At 44.0% G+C, this 18856-nt stretch overlaps 1 protein-coding gene across 1 annotated transcript; it reads left to right on the forward strand.

The window, feature by feature from the left end:
• Positions 1-1448: 1448 nt before the first annotated feature.
• Slc19a2 (solute carrier family 19 member 2) lies at positions 1449-18411 on the forward strand. The gene is made up of 6 exons (XM_021639422.2): positions 1449-1873; positions 8702-9304; positions 11912-12137; positions 13166-13394; positions 13943-14084; positions 16381-18411. Exons 1-6 carry the CDS (start codon positions 1670-1672, stop codon positions 16507-16509), a joined length of 1533 nt encoding a protein of 510 aa, XP_021495097.1. The 5' UTR covers positions 1449-1669; the 3' UTR covers positions 16510-18411.
• The last annotated feature ends 445 nt before the right edge of the window (positions 18412-18856 follow it).

An 18856-nucleotide genomic window follows, 5' to 3' on the forward strand; every position in this document is an offset into this window, starting at 1 on the left:
TCTATTGCTACTATCAGACTGACTGAACCTAGAAAAACTTAAACATAATACACAAGCACACGTTCTCTTAGCCTACAAACAGCTATCATCACAGTTACATAATAGCCTCGGGAGGGTGAAGGGCGCGACGTCTTCCCAGACCATCCCTTAAAAGGCTCCGTGAAAGATGTCAACACCACACCTTGCATTTTTGCAGCTTGATCCACTCACACATTTTGTTGTATTCACTTGATCTGCTGTGATATTAGGACACCGTCAATCTCTGAGTCTAGCAAGAAAAGTCACACCGGGGGCGGTGAAAGAAAGCACTAGGGGTTCATGTTTTGCCCTTGATGTCTCGTTTGGTGTTTTAGTGAGGAAATATTCGTGATTGCTTTAGTGATTCCCGATGCTTCTCGTTCGAGCAGGAACTCCGCATCTGCGCTTCTGCACAGTGGAGTCCTCGGACGTCTAGACGGCCCTCCTCCCGTGAGACGCCGTGACCCAGGCGGAATCAGAGAATGAAAAACAGAAAAAGCAGACTTTATCAGTCTGAGAGGGCGATCTCCAGACCGGAAGTCGCTGTGACCGGAGGTGCAGAAGAGCAAACAGAGCAGGGTCTGAACCAGATTTTGCAGCCTAGAGTCGGGAAGCGGCAGTGCAGGGTTTCCCTGACGAATGACTGACTGGGTGTGAGCCGAGCCTGTCCGGTTGGATGGGTATTTTTTCCTTCAGATAGTGAGGTGGGAGAAAAGTCAAGCAGCCTCCCAGTGTGGGGCGGGGTGGAGTTCAGCTGCTTTTACTTTTGCAACCTCGAGGTATTTCGTGAGCTGCACACTTTCTGGAACCTTGAGCCTGTCTTAGAGCCTTGACCTTTAGGAAGATCTCCTTTACATAAGATACACTGCGGTTAATTGTTCTCTGTACCCTGCGATCAAAAAGTGAAGAAATAAAGGTGGGGGTAAAAAAGCCTCTTGGTGACTAACTCGGTCGTTTTCGCCCCGCAAGCTCAGCTCTCGGGCTTCCGTCTTTCAACAACAACAACCAAAAGAACAGTAAATAAGTTGTTGGAGGCCAGAGACTGCATCCTCCCACCTCAAGGTTAAAGGTCTGCAAGCCAGGGTCACGGCGTCCTCCGTGAGGACTAAGTCTGAGCAGCCTCGCCGGGCGGAAGTGCACATCCGGGGACCCTGCCCTACGGTACGCTCCTGACGCGCGATGGGAAAACGCCGGGTGACGGAGCCCACCGGGGCGGGTGGGTCTGCGCGCGTAGGTACGTGGGGCGCCCGCCGCGGCGCCCAGACGCCGTCCCTAACCGCCCGGGGGCCTCCGGCGTCAGAGGCCGGGCGCCCCGCCCCGCCGTCTTCCGCGTCTCGTGATCCACGGACCGACCAATGGGGAGGCCGGGAGCTTGGGGGCGGGGCGGAGGGGGCGGGGCCCGGGGCGGGGCCCGCGCGCGCCCTGCGGCGGGCTAGGCGGTAGGGAAGGCGCGGCCCGGGCAGCCCCGCAGAGCTGGGAGCTCGGCGTTCGGCGGGAGGCGGAGGGGAGAGGCGGTGTCGCCGAGCATCCCGACCCTGGCGCGTGGCGGCGCCGCGCGCGGTTACAGGTGCCCGCGGAGACCCGCGTGCTCCGGTTGGCCGAGGGGGAGGAGGGGCTCCGAGTCCGCGGCGTCCGGCCCCTCGTGCCCAGCATGGATGTGCCCGCCCGGGTGTCCCGACGAGCGGCGGCCGCGGCGGCCGCGGTGCTTCTGCGGACCGCCCGCGTGCCCCGCGAGTGTTGGTTCCTGCCGACCGCTCTGCTCTGCGCCTACGGCTTCTTCGCAAACCTCCGGCCATCCGAGCCCTTCCTCACGCCCTACCTGCTGGGGCGGGACAAGAACCTGACCGAGAGGCAGGTAGGCGCGGCGGGCGGGGAGGCCGAGTTCGGCGCGGCTCTGCGGAGGGCCTGCGGGGGAGCCCCGCGGCGGGCTGCGCAGATAGCCTAAAGGGTTTCTGCTCGCTCAGAAAAGCACTCACTCCTGCGCTGCCTGACTCTTTGAGTTTCCAGCGCGTTCCGTGCGGAACTAAGCAGGAGGGGGGCCGCAGGCCGCGTGCGTTTATGTTTCAGGCCGTGTGTGGACGGTGCTGTACGGTGGCATAACCCGGTTCTGCCCCAACCCGTATTGCGGGAGCTGCCGGGGACAGGGGACAGTTAGTGGATACGGAGAGCGCTCTGCTTTGGATATACATGCGAGCATACTATGTATATTAGTTGGTTGACCCTGCTTTTACGAAAGGATCCCCGCTTTCTTTCCCCTCCTCGGCTTTTTACCGTGGCCAAAATAGATATGCTCCATCACTTAAGGACAGTACAGGACAATAGTACACCACCTGAACTTGGCTTGTTTAAGTAGGTGAGATTGTGTCCAAAGGTGCCCTGCCCCTCAGAAGTCCATCTTGGGGGTGGGGGAAAAAAAAAGGTGGTATCATATAATTGGAACTTGGTTTTTCTTGTATTGTGAACTTTTGCTTCACCGACAGGTTTGGTTCCTTACAGGTGGAGTTTTTGTGGGCTGTGGTACAAGTGGTCCATGAGCAAGAACTGCTGCTCACCCATTTATTCAGGATAAAAACTTGGAAGCGTAGCAACCACAGAAGTGTGTGGTGTGCTTTGGAAATGTGCCTGACTGCTCTCATTAGGACACATTATCCCAGCACTTGGTTTCGGCAGAGGTGTATAGAGACCAAGAAAGAAATGAAACCAATGCTACTCCTGTACCCTTTCCTTGAGTATCCAAAAGGGTGAAAACTGAGGTCTGATGTCTTTCCCTGCTCTCAGCTGAGTGGACACTGGATAATGGACACCCTCTTTCTTTTACCTCTTTCCTTCCTTACCACCCTGCCTCTCTGCCCGAGTTGCTGTAAAATATTACTCCCATTTAAACCTTCCTGGCATGGCCAGTCATCTCTGAGCAACTGACTCAGTAACTCAGCGTAACAGGTCAGAGCAAGAGGTAGCACTACCAGACTCATTTCAGACCTACAGAATAGAATTACTCAGAGTCCAGTCTGTGACTGCAGTGTGCCTCCATTCAAGGTCACTTGAGAAAGAATTGAGAATCGGTGTCCATGCCTGGATTCTTTGGCATTTAGCAAGCACAGCAGACTTCTACCCAAAGTGTTAAATCTTGTTTCCTAGTCTTATGGATCATGTCACACTTATTCATTGTCTATGTATTTTGGTACTGGTTAAAGCCAGCAGCAAAAGGAAAAGATAAAGATGTCTGATCAGAATGATTTACCAAGAGGAAATTTACTACATGGTTATAAGAAAGCGTGATTCTGGAGATCCAGAATGCCCAGTGAGGCGGGCATGACCTGACGTGTGAGCAGATTAAATTACACACAAGCTGTCTTGTGTGTGCACAGTGTACTCACCGAAGCATGTGAGGAGAAACTTGCTCTCCATGTTGATATTTGAAAGCTAATCTGGCTTGTCATGGGACCTGGATTGGGAGCTGCTGCTTATTGTCATATGCTTTGCCTTATCAGAAGGCCTCTCTCCTGTTTAAGGGGACTAGGACTATAACAGGGTGCTGGGCTCAGTAAATGCTTGTTCTTTGCATGATAGCATGAGGATGGTCAGGGCAAGGGGATTTGAAGAGGAATCTAGTGACCTGGGATGTGGGGTGTTAGAGTGCTAGCTGATTCTGTGGGTTACACCAGTGCTGTTGAGAACTGCCAGAGGCCAGCGGCAGAGTTGAGCAGTACCTGAGTGAGGAGTGAGGACGAATCGCACTATATACGGGATCAGCTTGAGAGGGCTGTCAATGATGACTGAAGCAGCCTGGGTTTATTCCAGGGTTATTTAGAGGCAGAGCAAAAACAAGTCACATCAATACAAAAAGAAAAGGTGTGGAAACGCCTAACTTTTTTTTCAAAAGCTACTTCCCTAAAGGGATATGGCCCAAGGTCACACAGGTCAGCTTTAAGGAATCTCAATGGCCCAAGGTCACAGAGATAAGCTGTAAGGAATTTGGTGAAACTTCCTCTTTTCTCTGTCAAGGTGAAGGCCAAGGTGAAAACCTAACAAAGCTCTCTACAGAGAATCCCACAGTAAGGAGAGACAAAAGCAAAGCCTAGTCTCTGAAGTGGAGCCACCACTTGCCGCAGCCCGCCAGCAGGGTCAAACAGTACCTGAGTGGGGAGTGAGGATTTAAAATAATTAAAACAAAATGTACTACACAAGGGAAGGCTTGAGAGGGCAGTCTGTATGACTGAAGCAGCGTGGGTTTATTCCAGGGTTCATTTTTTTATAGGTAAAGCAAAGACAGGTCACATCAGTCCAAAAAGAAAAGATTCATGGAAACGCCCAACTATTGTTTCAAAATCTACCTCCCCATAGAGGATAAAGTCCTATTCTAAGACTAATCCCCTAAAGCAGTTATGGTCCAAGGTCATACAGACAAGCTTTTAGGGAATTTGGGGAAACTTTCCTTCTTTGTCAAGGTAAAGACCACGGTGAAAACATAACAATGCAGCTTGCCGAGCAGCTCCACAATCGTCCTTCATGAGTGAGTACTTGTTTACTTTCAGCAATAGACAGTTAAATGAAACATTGCATGATTTTTAAGCAAAGCAAATCGCATGGTATCATCAGTAGCATTTGTAATGATGTTTGTATTTTCCCCTTGAAGACCTCTAAAGTGCCAGCCTGGGTCATCTTAAAACAGTGCTGAGATTCCCTAAGACCTAAGGGTAGAATTTCCTCTCTCCGTTTCCATTGTAAAGATTATTTTGTAGACTTTTAGGAAAGTATTAATTTTTATAAAGTTACCACTTATTAAGTTTTGAGTCCTGTATTTATATGCATGTCTGTTTGAGTGTTTGCCATGTGTGTAGGAGCCTGTGGAGGCCACAAGAGGGCATTGGATGCCTTGTAGCTAGGGTCTCAGGTGGATAGGAACCAACTGTTATAGGTGCTGTGAACCACACCCCAGTCCTCTGGAAGAGCAGCAGGTGCCCCAACCACTGAGCCATCTCTAGTCCCACTGACCATTTTTAGAATGTTCTTATTAAGTTGCCCAGAGTAGTCCTAAGAGCTTGTGATCCTCTTGCCTCAGCCTTTCAAGTGTCTGTGATTACCAGTGTTTATCACCATAGCCTATAGAACTCTTTTATCTCCAAAGAGTGATTCTATCTTTCCTTGGTAGCCTGCGTTTTTAATGTTGACTGCTTTTCTTTAAAACCGTTCCACACATTCTGCTTGACAGTCTGAGCCTTGCAGATTCCTTTTGCTGTTTTAGGACACCCGGGTTTTATTCATATCAGTCATAAACCTAGCATATTCACCAACTCATTTATGGTCTAATACTCAAATGCATCTTCTCTGCTTAGAAGTGTGTGTGTGTGTGTGTGTGTGTGCAGGTGTATATGCAGTCAGAACACTGTATACATAATAAACAAACAAATAAATCTTAGTCTTAAAAGGGAAAAAAATGAGTGTACTTTGAGACCTAGTTCTGGAGACTGTGGCCTTCATCTCTTGAGGAATTCTTGTCATGGTACCTCCACAGAGATGGTCATGAGAAGTAAATTTAGGCATTAGAAGTAAATTTAGGACATTCTGAATCGATAACACTTTTCTAATAGAAGAAAGAAGGTATTTTAGTGTGGTTCGGACCTTCTCTTCTGCCAATCCTGGCTGTGGTGACTTCAGCCTTCTTGCACACCAGATTTCCTTCTTGTAAAACAGAGATGTAAAACATTTACTTCTTAGGACTGTTTGGATGAGCGGGAAGTGGTTGAGGTAAGGGTCCCAGCATGGTGTGTGGGCGACGTGCTGACACTGGGGAGAGCATATTCTGAGTCATGTTCCTTGGAGGAGAAAACACAGGTCTCTTAATTAGAGGGGGTTAACGATCATTCACCCAGTATACCATGTTTTACCAGCCCCATCCCTCACCATATTTAGTTGATATGGTGGGCCTGGTAGTATTGCTTTTCCCCATCTTCAGTTATCTAAATTGTGGGTTTGTGTTAGCAAAGCATTAACCTCATGAGGGTTGTTAACTTACTTTGAAACAAGGTCTCACTATGTTACCGAACTGGCCTTGTACTAGTTAGCAGTCCCCTGCCTCAGTCTACAGGCTTACACCACCACCACGCCCTTTAAACTGATAAAGGGTGGGACTTATATGGTGGAACTTTGCTATTAATTAAGGAAAACTACTGCTGAAAGTTACAGGTCTGAACAGAAACAGTTTTACTAGAGTGAACAGTTGAGCAAAAGAAGATGTGGTGCTGAAGGAAGAAACAGAGAATGTGTTTTAAACTTCTCATTAACGTAATTGTGTGTATTCATTTGTTACTGTGATAACTTCAGCACTTGCATACAGGATCCAGTGATCGAGGCAGAGCAACTAACATTCACTTCCTTATGTCTGGAGCCATTGAGCTGCTCCCTTCCGGTTACTCACAAACTTTATGATCGGCTGTTGTTGACTGCAGCCATTCCGGAATGTAGTGAAATGGCTGTCTCAGTTATGCTCTGGTACCTGGTACCCATACATACCTCTGTCTCTACCGCAGCCTGAGGGATTCACTGGTCTGTATTTATAGCGGTTTGTTTTGACCTCCATGTATGAGAGCGAACATGTAGCATTTGTCTTTCAGTGTCTGCATGACTTAACCTAAAATAGATCTCCTGGTTCCTGCCATGTTGCTGCAGGTGACAGGGCTTCATTCTTCTGTGTGGTTCGGCGATGGCTCATTGTGCACCGAGACCTTAATCTCTATGAAGAATGCTTTTTACGAAAAGGCTTATTGGCCAATAGCTTTGTGGTAGGCAAGGGTGTGTTAAAGGATGCATGAAGGTGCAGAAACAGGCCAAGGCACATAGGAGACAGTCAAACTTTAGAAGCCCGAAGGAGAGTCGTATCTGGAAGTTCAGGGGTAAACAGGCACGAGGAGCTGCTATTAGAACACACCTGAAAATATCTGTAGGAAGGCTTCTTCCCCTACCTCACTGCCCTCTCACGGTTCCCTTGCTAGGGGATACAGAGACACTTTGTTTCTCATTTGTTAGAACTTGGGCACTTTGACAAAGAATGCCTTCTACAGCTCCGATAATTATGCAGATTTCGAGGCCGCTCTGGTCTACATAGCACGTTCCAGGCCAGTGATCACAACTGCATAGCTAGGACTCCCACTCCAGAACCTAAAGCAACAACAACAAAACAGAAACACCAAAAACTGACTGACATAGAACCGTCACTGTGTTGCTGAGTGGTGAGCTCCTCATAAAAGAAGAAACTTTTCAGTGATTATTGTTTTCAAGAGAATGAGATTCACAGCCAAGGTTGTTCTAATTCATATAGTCCAGTAGCCTATTTCCCATTCAGTCTTCTAGTTTTCATACCTGCAAAAAAAAAAAAACAAAAACAAATAATTGATCATGCATTTAATTCTTACAGCAAACAGTCCTTTAGCACAGGCTTTCCCCTCTTGTAGTGATGAGAAAGTTTATTCCTAAGGGGGACTGAAAAACTTCTCCATCCACTAGCCCCTATTTACAGTTACTCGGCTTCCCCTTTTCAACCTTGTGATACTGTTGGAATGGCACTCATTCAATGTATCATGTTTGGATTTTGATTTTGACCTTTTTCTGAGCTGGCAATAACATTTTGTTGTAATGCTGGGCAATAGCAGTGAGTCACAGTTCTCTTTCAGCCATTCAGTCATGAAGGAAATAACTGGTACTCTTCAGAGCACAGTGCTGCTAAATGATGAGGTTCTCTGTGGTGTGTGTATTGACCACATTTTTAATTCATGCGTGTTGTGTGTTTATGTTTTCAGGAATGAGGGGTAGTTCATTTAGCCTGAGGTAAATATAGGATGTGTTCCTCAGTCACTTCCCCTCTACTGTTTCATACAGAATCTCTCATTGAACAAGTAGCTCATGAAATTGGCTAAGTTAGCTAACGTGCCAGCAAGTTCCAGGGAACCTCCTGTCTCTTCCTCTTCATGCTAAGATAACAGCTTTTTACATGAATATTGGGGATCTGAACTCAGGTCCCCATGCTTGCATGGGAAGCATTTACCAACTGAACCATTTCCCCAACCCAAATACATTTTTTTTTATGTTCAGTTGATAACAAGTTTATTAGCATTTACCCATTCTGAGTTGAGGAACAGCTCTTAATTACAGAAGTAATGAAACTGAAATTACTAAAGAATTGATGATGATGATAATAATATAAGAAGAAACTTAACAGATAAGAATTGACAATGATCTCATTTCCAAAGCATTTCTTGGTCCTATGCCTTCCAGACAGTATGCTGGCTGTTGCAGCATATAAAAAAGAATGCTTATTATACAGATGAATGCTGGATCCACTTCTCAGAAACCTTAAAGGTTCCAGGCATGAGAGAGATAGAAAATACCTGTAACCTCAGCACATGGGAAACTGAAACAGGAAGGGCAGAAGTTCCAGATTCGTTTACTCTACATACGGTCCAGCCTGGGTCACATAGCAAGATTCTTCATGCATGGAAAGGATTTTATTATAAAAAAAAAAAAATTGAGAGGGGATAGGAAAGGCTATTTCAGATAGAGATCTGAGCTTACTATAGCCAGTGTTTCTTTAGTTGATAAGGGAATGTTGGTAGGCTGTTTGGTAAGAATAAGTCTGTTTGTTGAGTCTTCTGACCACTCATGAGCTTTTTTTTTTTCCCCTTACCAGGTCTTCAATGAAATTTATCCCGTATGGACATACTCTTACCTGGTGCTGCTATTTCCTGTGTTCCTTGCCACAGACTACCTCCGTTACAAGCCTGTCATTCTGCTTCAGGGACTCAGCCTTATTGTTACATGGTTCATGCTGCTCTATGCCCAAGGACTGCTGGCCATTCAGTTCTTGGAATTCTTCTATGGCATTAGCACGGCCACTGAAATCGCCTATTACTCCTATATCTACACCGTGGTCGACCTGGGCATGTACCAGAAAGTCACAAGTTACTGTAGAAGTGCCACCTTGGTGGGCTTCACCGTGGGCTCCGTCCTGGGGCAAATCCTTGTCTCCGTGGTAGACTGGTCACTGTTCAGCTTGAACGTCATCTCCCTCACCTGTGTTTCTGTTGCTTTTGCTGTGGCCTGGTTTCTGCCTATGCCACAGAAGAGCCTCTTCTTTCACCACGTTCCTTCCTCCTGTCAGGGAGTGAATGGCATCAAGGTACAAAATGGTGGCATCGTTTCTGATACCCCAGCATCTAACCACCTTCCCGGATGGGAGGACATTGAGTCAAAAATCCCTCTAAATTTAGATGAGCCTCCTGTGGAGGAACCGGTGAGTTCAGCCTTAAATTTGCAATTGCTGTTCTGGGCATCGGCTAATGGCAGTGAAACAAGAGAGGGAAGCCCATTCTATTGGTGCATTCATTCTTAAGATGCAATTGATTTATGTGAGAAAGACAATCAATTTATTCTCCCCTAGAGTGCCTGATCCTCTAAGTCAAACTGACATAGCATTATGCATCACGTCAGATATGTTTTGGGGTTGTGTCTCCATTTTTATATCCCACTGGTTGGTATAATATATAGTTATATGGAGAGAGAGCACTCAGAAAATGTTTGCTTAATGAGTATTGAAATGATTCAGTTGGTGATTTGTGTCTACTTGTAGCTCGTGGATCGAAGCTCAGTCCTTTTCTGCTAAAAATGATAGGTGTGATTTATTTTTTTCAAATGATGCTGTGTTGTTTGTGCTTTTTGTGTTCCTATTAAGTTACTGGGTGTGAGGGACAAGGACAAGATTCATTCCAGCTACATTGAAGCAGTTTGGATTTTCCTGGAATGTGTTTGGCAATAAGCCTATTAACATTCCTGTCTTGCTTAGGGGATCTAAAACTGTATTACGGGTTTTGAAGAGTGAATGAGAATGCAGAACTGCTGTGAATAGCTTGACTCTAAAGTTCATGTAGTGGTTTCTCCCCAGCCTATAAAGCCCTCCCTCAGGGGAAAGCCTGTACCTGGGAGGCCGAGCCCCCCTCTACACCCTGGGACACACCTGTCCTAGAACCCATGTCTGACTGCTCAAGGCACCGTCTTTAGTCAATATGACCAGGGATTAAGTATTGAAGAAATGCTGATTCGGGCATAATTTGTTCGGTGGCTGGGGAGAGTCAGCTGGGGGAGGGGAAGGGCTAGTTAGTCGTTTGCTGCGTTTCATGCAGCAGGGAACACATGGGTGCTCTTCTGGTTGGTTTCCGGAATGTTACAGTGGCTGTAGCCAATTGAATATATCTGATACTTAGGTGAGAATACACTTTAAATGTTAACATTAGTTGTAGTTATAAACTTATCACAAGACAGTGAGCTCTTATGGTTTTGGACTCTAACAAATATATATATATCGGAAAGTCCATTTTTTTTAACAGCCACTGCATACAGATGTGTGTATAATTTTTTATAATAGGAATGAAAACTTTACAGGACAATACTTTATTCTTTTATAATCTATTTCATTTTCTTTTATAATTAAGTTACTGCCTATTAAATATAGTTTATTGCCCACTGGCAAGTTGAGTTACAGTTTCAGTAACTTGACTATGTCAGTGTGAACTATTATTTATCAGTGACCCAAATGTCAGTATTTTGACCTGGGTTTGGCGGCACACACGTATAATCACAGCTCTCCAAGGCTGAGGGAGAAATTAGCTTCTCTTAGTTTCCTGATGTCCCAGGCTCCGCAGTGATTCTGTGGGCGGCTGGGCAGTGCTTTGGCAGCCTCACTGACTGGCCTTAAAACATTGCTGTTTTGCTGCAGAAAGTGTGAAGGGAAGCCAGGATGCAGACATTGGGGGTTGCAGAGCCATTTAAGCTGGCAAAGCTTATAGGTCAAATTAAATCACAGTCCTGGTGTTTATTAAAGAGTAAGCAGGTACATGGGCAGTTTGTCCTGACTTCAGAAAGAGGAAGTAGGAAGAATTAGAGTGATCATCTGCTTGCCTTAGAGTTAGCTTCAAGTATTGAGTTCTTTTTAGAGATTGCCTGTTGCCTTAGAGCAAAGGTGGCTGACCCTGAGAGGGGAGCCAAAGCCAGTGATTTTTTTTTTTTCCCAGGGGGGCTAGAGTTAGGCTCAGTGGGAAACCATTGGCCCAGCATGTGTGAAGCTCTGGCTTTAAGCCCCTGCACTGGAGAAAGGAAAACTTCATGTGGCGGCAGTCTGCTTTCCCACTGCTGTAGAGGCTGAGGCTGGAGCCTCAAGGTCTAGCGCAGCCTGGCCTACTTCACAGTGTGTCTCAAAGGAAAACAAAACAATTCAAATTAAACCCCCTCTGGGTATAGAGACAGTTTTCTGAAAGTACTGTGTAGATGACAGTCTTACTTTTAGTTCACACCTATCTGCCTCTGAAGGTTTCTCCTTTGGCATTTAATAGTGCCACTTCTAGCAGCAGAGTATAATGTTTTAATTCCTTATCAGCGCGTCTGTATTTTGAGTATAAATGGGGCAGTGTAACGCTCTCGGATAAGCATACAGAGTGGGCATTTCACACGCAGCAGTTGTTACTACTGTACTTTTTGCTGTAGGTGTTATCTGTGAGTTTGTAAATAATCTTTTCTCTACCCAAAAGGATGTAACCATGATTGCTAATAAATAAAGATAAATGTGTGAGAGAGACTTCACAGTGGAAACTTTGGACAGTTAATAATTTGCCTAAGGTCATGTGAATGGAAGCAGTGAGGTGAGGTGAGGCCTGGAAGTAGCTTCAGAGCTCCTATCCTTGATAACACATTCTGGTATCCTTTCAAATAGACGCGTTTTACTTGAGTGAAACAAGCAGCCGATTTTTACAAAAGGAAAAACAGCCTCCGAGGTTGAAAACCGAGCTTGCAGGGTGGTCTGCACAGTCGCCACCGTGGTGTTTGAGCTCTGTTTCCATTTGCTGTGCAGGAGGAGCCCAAGGCAGACCTGCTTCGTGTGCTGAAGGTCCTGTGGAATGACTTCTTGATCTGTTACTCCTCCCGCCCTCTGCTCTGCTGGTCCACCTGGTGGGCCCTCTCCACCTGCGGCTATTTCCAGGTGGTGAACTACACACAGGGACTGTGGGAGAAGGTGATGCCTTTTGAAAATGCAAATATCTACAATGGCGGTGTGGAGGCTGTTTCAACCTTGCTGGGTGAGCAATGGAGAAGGGCGGGCAGAGCCCCCACGTGGCTAGGCCAATCATGATCAGGCTTACTTCCTCCCAGAGGAATAATTTGTTTTGAGTTCTGACTTTCTAATTCCGAAGAAAACTTGGATGGAATCCAATGGTAGAGGACTATGACTGACAAATACATTCTCGGAAATGCAATGTGCTGATTGTCGAGATGGTTTTCTTCTCTTATCCAAGTTCCACTTACATGTGTTTGAGACTTTGAGTGGCAGTGTACTATAGTTTATGACAGTAGCTAATGTCTCTTGAGTGTTATAAGTACTAGACACTGCTCTGTAGGCAATATGTATAGTAATTGTATTCCAAAATTCCTGAGAGAGCAATTATTGTCATTTGACATTGGAACCCTTGGACATGTTAATAATTGGCCTAAAAATCATACAAGTGCTAGCTAGTGAAGTAAAGATTGGAACTTGAGCATTGTAGCTTCAGAGCCTGTGTCCTTGATAATAGGTTCTGTTGTCCCTTTCCAATTGGCTGTCCTGCTTCATAAGGTTGGAAGAGTCTATGTAGCAGCTATAAGTACTTGCTAATTATGGCTGGCACCCAGAAAGCACTCATATTATAGCTTTCTCCACCGTCACCATTTTACTGAAAGGAAGAGAAGCCATTTTCCATATACTACATTGCTTCTTGGTCTGAAGAAGAGATGACTCACCCAGCCATGTTGCCAAGCCAAGGGCAGTGATTTTCTGTGACTATAGCCTGTGCACCAGGTCAAGCAGTTATTTCCTCCATAGTGTCCCTGCGTCTGTGTCCCCCTCTTCCACCTAACTGCTACATTATTTTAATCCAGTCTCATCTCAGTGGCTCCATGCTGCTCCACCAAGTTAAAAGTTCTCTGCTTGAGTTGCAAGGAACTCCATGTTCTTGAGCTACCTAATAATAAGTTTAAAGCTTTTAAGATATAATAATCTAAGCTGAATTCTTCATGTGTTAAGCTGGAGTTGATGTGGTCAATAACGAGATTACTTTTTTATGTTTTGCAGGCGCTAGTGCTGTGTTTGCAGTTGGTTATATAAAAATATCTTGGTCAACTTGGGGAGAAATGACGTTATTCCTGTGTTCTCTCCTGATTGCTGCTGCAGTGTATATCATGGACATTGGAACCCTTGAACATGTTAATAATTGGCCTAAAATCATGGGGAACATTTGGGTGTGCTATTCATCCTATGTTATCTTCAGAATCATCTATATGGTACTCATCACCATAGCAACGTATGTATTTTAATTCAGAGAAGTATTAGGAAAAACTTGGATTTCTTTCTTTTGTTTTTCCTTTCTTCCTTTTGTGTTTGTTTTGTTTTAATTTGATTTTCAAGACAGGGTTTTTCTGTGTAGCCTTGGCTGTCCTGGACTCCACCCTCAAACTCACAGTGATCCACTTGCCTCTGCTTCTGCCTCTGCCTCTCTGAGTGCTGGGATTAAAGGCATGTACCACCACATCAGGCTAAACTTGGATTTCTTTACCAAAAAATTAAAATTTCTATTTAAAGGAGGCAGAAGGGAGAAAGCATTGTATGTAGTTATTGTACTTTTTTTTTAACTCAGAAAGTATTTAGGCAAGATTTATTTGTTCTCTTGTACTTGTTATGCTATTTTTATGTTTGCATGAATTTATATCATATAGTAACGAAACATGTTTCACATTTTTAGAAAGGGAATTAGCAGTGGAAAGAAGGGATTGTATTCATGTTTAAAGTAAAAATGTGTAATTTTTTTTGGAGGAGGTAATTGTACGCTAGTCACTGTTTTTCTTGTTAAAGTTTTCAGATTGCTGCCAACCTCAGCATGGAACGTTACGCTCTTGTGTTTGGTGTAAACACCTTCATAGCCCTGGCATTGCAGACTCTGCTCACTCTAATTGTGGTAGACGCCAGGGGCCTTGGCTTAGATATTACCACTCAGGTAAGCCGTCTTCATTGACACTGACAATTGTTTACATGATCTGAATGACAGAAGTGGAACATGGTTTATGAAAACAAATTCAGACATTCTGAACAAATCCAAAGTAAATGTTCCTTCAGCCACCTCCCCATTCTTAGTGCTTTTCTGTGGAGGATGGTAAGATCTTTGTCCTTTTTGATGAGCTCCTAGAGCATCGGTTCTCAATCTATCGGAATTCTGGTCCCCAAGAACTAGAGTTACAGATGGTTATGAGCTAACATGTGGTTGCTGGGGATTGAACCCAGGTTTGCTGGAAGAACAGCCTGTGCTGCTGAGCCATCTCTCCAGCCCCTCATTCTTATCTGTACACCTGAAGTACTGTCTGAGATGTTTTGTTTCATGGTACCTCAGGGCTCTTTAAGTCCCCTTCCTCCTTTGTATAAAGCAACATTCACCCAAATACCAAGTTAATGACTTACTGTTGGTAAGTATTATGATTCTCAATGTATGACCTGTCGAGAAAATGTTAATGCAAATGCTCAAAGAATAGCTGTGTTCATCCATTCTGGATCATTGTAAATGGCATTATGTGTTATGACTTTGTAGTGCAGATAGTTTGTGGGTGTACTCCGGGAAAGGAAGCAGCTGAATGAGGGAGTGCCTATCTCCACATCCAGACAAAATGACTCCTTTTCCTTTATCCTGAGTTTCCAGTATTAATGCAATACTTCACACTTACACATAAATTTTCCTAGATACAAAGACTTAACATGTTAGCATTAATGAATTTTGTTTTTATTAAGCAATCTACAAGCGTAATAAAACTAATAAATATTTGTATTGACTGTCTCTCTCCTGATTCTTTTTTGACTGGAGAGTTGACAGTAGTGGGTGTCCAGAAAATGTGCCTGGGGTGGAGTGTTAAATGGTTTGTCTGAGATTGCAGAGTCAGTAACACTGCTAGAGAAGATTTAAGTCCTCATTCTCACCTAAAAGCTACTCTTAGGTAGAGAACAGAGATTCATCGTGCCAATTTTGTGAGAAAGATTACCACACCATTAATTACAGTTGAAGGAAATATGGCTGACCCTTGGGGTGGAAAATTGAATAGCATATTATCAGAAAAATGGCTTATTTAAGCATAGGAGAATAACACTCTGTGAACTGTGCTAAAACTCGCTGCCACAAGTGAGTAACGCCTTTCCTGTCAAAATACAGTCACGTTTTAAAGACTGGCTCAGTTTAGGGCCACATTATTTTACCTAAATCTGTTTGTGAGTATTTAATACATTATTTTAAGAAGAAAAAACTAATGAAGTTGTTTATATAAACAAGCGTGCACATATACACACAGACAAACATGCACACACATGTTTCTTTTATAGCCATATAAGAAAGAGCCTTCAACAGAATTCTGTGGTGGAATATTCTTGGCCTTACACTATCCTCTTTGGCACAAAAGCTCTTGATTTCTTAGGCACCCATCGATGTGAGGACGTAGACCATGACTCACTTAGGACATTAACAGCACTAACAACAACAGAAATAGGGAGGAAGGGAGGGAAGATGGGATTGGGGGGGAAAGGAGGGGGCTACAGCCTGGATACAAATTGATTAAATTGTAATAAATGATAATAATAATAAAGGAAAGAAATAGTGTCGGCAGCATTAGCACTGTGCTAGTAAACTATTATGTACATGACCCTGTTCACGTTTTCCAATAAGCCCTGCAAAACAGGAATTATTTAAAATTTGACAAGGCTCTGAGATTAAATAGCTAAGGTTTTGGGGTTTGTTAGGTTTTTTTTTAAATCGTGTCTGTGTGTATGTGCGTGTGTGCGCGCATGTGCACTTGTGCTTGTAGGTGTGTCTGTGTGAGTATATGCGCATGTGTGTGTATGTTGTCAGAAGCCAAAAAAGGGAGTTGTTGGATGCTGGGAGCTAGAGTCACAGGCCTTTGTAACACATGTGAGCCAGCCGACGAGGGGACTGGGAGTCAAGCTCGACGGCTCACGCTTGAGCAGCAGCAGTTCAAGTTTGCTGAGCCGTCTCTTCGGCCCTAGATCAGGTATCTTCGTGCAGGTTGCAGCTAGAAAGAGACTAAGTCAGGATTCACCCTCAGACAGCCAAGATTATCCCACTAGACTGCTTCTTTGTCTTCAGTGTCTGGCACATGTGTAAGCGCGCAACATTTATGAAGTTTGATTGGGAAGCTCTGGACATACCTCGAACAGTGTAGCGTGTGTTTACGTATGTGTAACGAAAGAGCTCATCTCTAGTTGACAATTTTATGGATGACTGCTTTTCTCTCTTACAGTTCCTGATTTACGCCAGTTACTTTGCAGCCATCTCTCTGGTTTTCTTGATTAGTGGTACAATCAGTATTATAAAGAAATGCAGAAAGCGGGAAGAGCCCAGCTCCAGCTCTCAAGCAACCACTTCGTAATACACTGCTGAAACATGGCTGCTTCCAAGCAAGGACTCCGCACAGCAGCTGCCTGGCTGCATTTAAACTCTCTACAGTTCAGATATAAATTGATGGATGTGTATTTCATGGCTTCGGAGCAGCCACTCAACTTACACCTTGCATTCCTGGAGTTAGTTGAATATTGCTGAGAAAAGCCACAACTGAAGCTTTTTTCATGGATTATTTATGAGCGTTAATTTAAGAATGACTTTTCCTAATTTAAAAAAAAAATGATTTTGGAAACGGAGTAATCAAGTAATCAAGCAGCATGTCTGCTGTTTCCTTGATTAACACGTGAGTGGAATGTTTTATAGTCACGCTCAGCCAGACCTTTGGCCTGGTGGGACCAGGGCTTCCGAGGCCACAGGATGTTACAAGTCACGATAGGAGTGTGATCTGTCAGCACTGGCCCTGTCCAGCTTCGCTCTAATTTCAGTGTTACTTGTGTGTGCATGTGTGTCTGCGGATGGAAAGTGCTCCTCACTGGCAACATTTGCTCGGGTTTAATGTTCTGTCCTCTCAGGAGTGTCATTTCTAATTTTATTTTTAAAATTCATTGTATGAATGTTCTTACTTCCCATTTTGACCACTGTATGTTTTTGGAAACTTTCTTTAAAAGTACGATTTTTGCACTATTCATATGCTTCCCAGAGAAGCTCATTTCATTTGAAAAAGGCAAATTTTAAAGCCAGCTGGTAAATGAGGAGAGCTATTCAGGAAACTTAAGGTAGATTTGCTTGTCTTTAATGCCTCAGTATGAAGGACTCTTAATTCCAACTGGAAAGGTCATTTACAGGTTAGAGACACAAGTGGCCCATTTTATATTTGCATACCCTTTTATTTCCAAAATAAAATTAACTCTTTTCCTTTGAAACAACTTCATTTCCATATGCCTTTCATTTTATTTTGGCTTTCTTATCCAAGATAAGGTGTCAGTGGGAATTGGATTATTCCACAGCCTTTTTCATAAACTGAGCCTCTTTTTAGTTATTTTATTGAGATTGGATAGACTTGATGCCTGCATTTTGGACCTTAAACCTGCCTTTATTCCTGAGGTTAGATCATCTTGAACTTTTTAACTTAAATTAAAAAGTTATTCCATTTCCTCATTACTTGAAAGGATGGTGATCTATATGGTAATATTTGTGAGACATGAAAACTATTTCAGAGACAACTTTGTCTTGTGCAAAGAATCTTAGGTAGGTGCTTTTAACTAGAGTGCTGAGAACGGCATAGCTAAACAGTGTTACTAATACCAAGATTGCAAAACTGAGGCCAGGACAATGCTGGACAGGAGCCAGCTTGACGAGCATGTGAAGAGCTTCCCTCAAGCACGGGCACCGGGAAGAAAACTGACACAGAGGAAGTGAGGGTAAGAATAGGTCATTTCCACGCACCTTCCTTTAAGGCGAGGGAAAGGAAAGGAACACTAAGGAGAGGGAGAACTAAGGTCGCAGTAGCAGTCTCTAGTTTCACCTTTGCGTCTCCCCGCCCCCACCTTTTCTTTCTGTTCTGTAGGAAGTAGGCTGCCCACAAACAAGAAAAGTTGTGTTTGGGAAATTTTATTCTTTGTTTTTTTTTTTTTGTTATTTTTTTAAGTAACATGTATGGTGGTACAATCAAATTGTTCACATTACCAAAGCAATATTTCCTTGGAATTTAGTTTACTGTTTGTGGCATCTAATCTGATCCTTCGTACCTGTCTGAATCAACAGTATGTTCACATCTTACTATGTGGCCATATCTGTAGAATGCTAAACCCAATGTACTGGTTGTACTGTATGCACTTTTATGAAGAAGTGAAAATAATTTGTTGAACCTTTTATTCAATTCTGTATAGATTATAAAACTATTTTTATTAAATAAATATTTTACAGTATATTTTCTCTTTTTCCTCAATTATTTTGCGCTCATCTTCAAAAGGAGCTTTTTGTCTATAAGTCTTCTAACAGCTTTTCCTAGACAACATTCATTTAAAGCGTACCATCCCACCTTCCTGGTAACTCTCAGCCCGTTAACTCTTGCAATGCTGTGTGATCTCCTCGCCCTTCCCTTTGCTTCTGTTGCAGCACTCCTTGCTGGCACCGTCTGTAATGTTGGTTTTCCTACAGCTCTCATGTCTCTCTCTCTCTTTTTTTTAATTTCTTTAATTTTTTATGTGCATTAGTGTGAAGGTTTCAGATCCCTTGGAATTGATGGTTACAGACAGTTGTGAGCTGCCGTGTGGGTGCTGGGAATTGCACCCGGGTCCTTTGGAAGAGCCGACAGTGCTCTTAACCACTGAGCCATCTCTCCAGTCCTCATGTCTCTTTTTAAAGCAATCTTC

This window comes from Meriones unguiculatus, chromosome 11, assembly GCF_030254825.1.
Source record: "Meriones unguiculatus strain TT.TT164.6M chromosome 11, Bangor_MerUng_6.1, whole genome shotgun sequence".
Lineage (NCBI taxonomy): Eukaryota > Metazoa > Chordata > Mammalia > Rodentia > Muridae > Meriones > Meriones unguiculatus.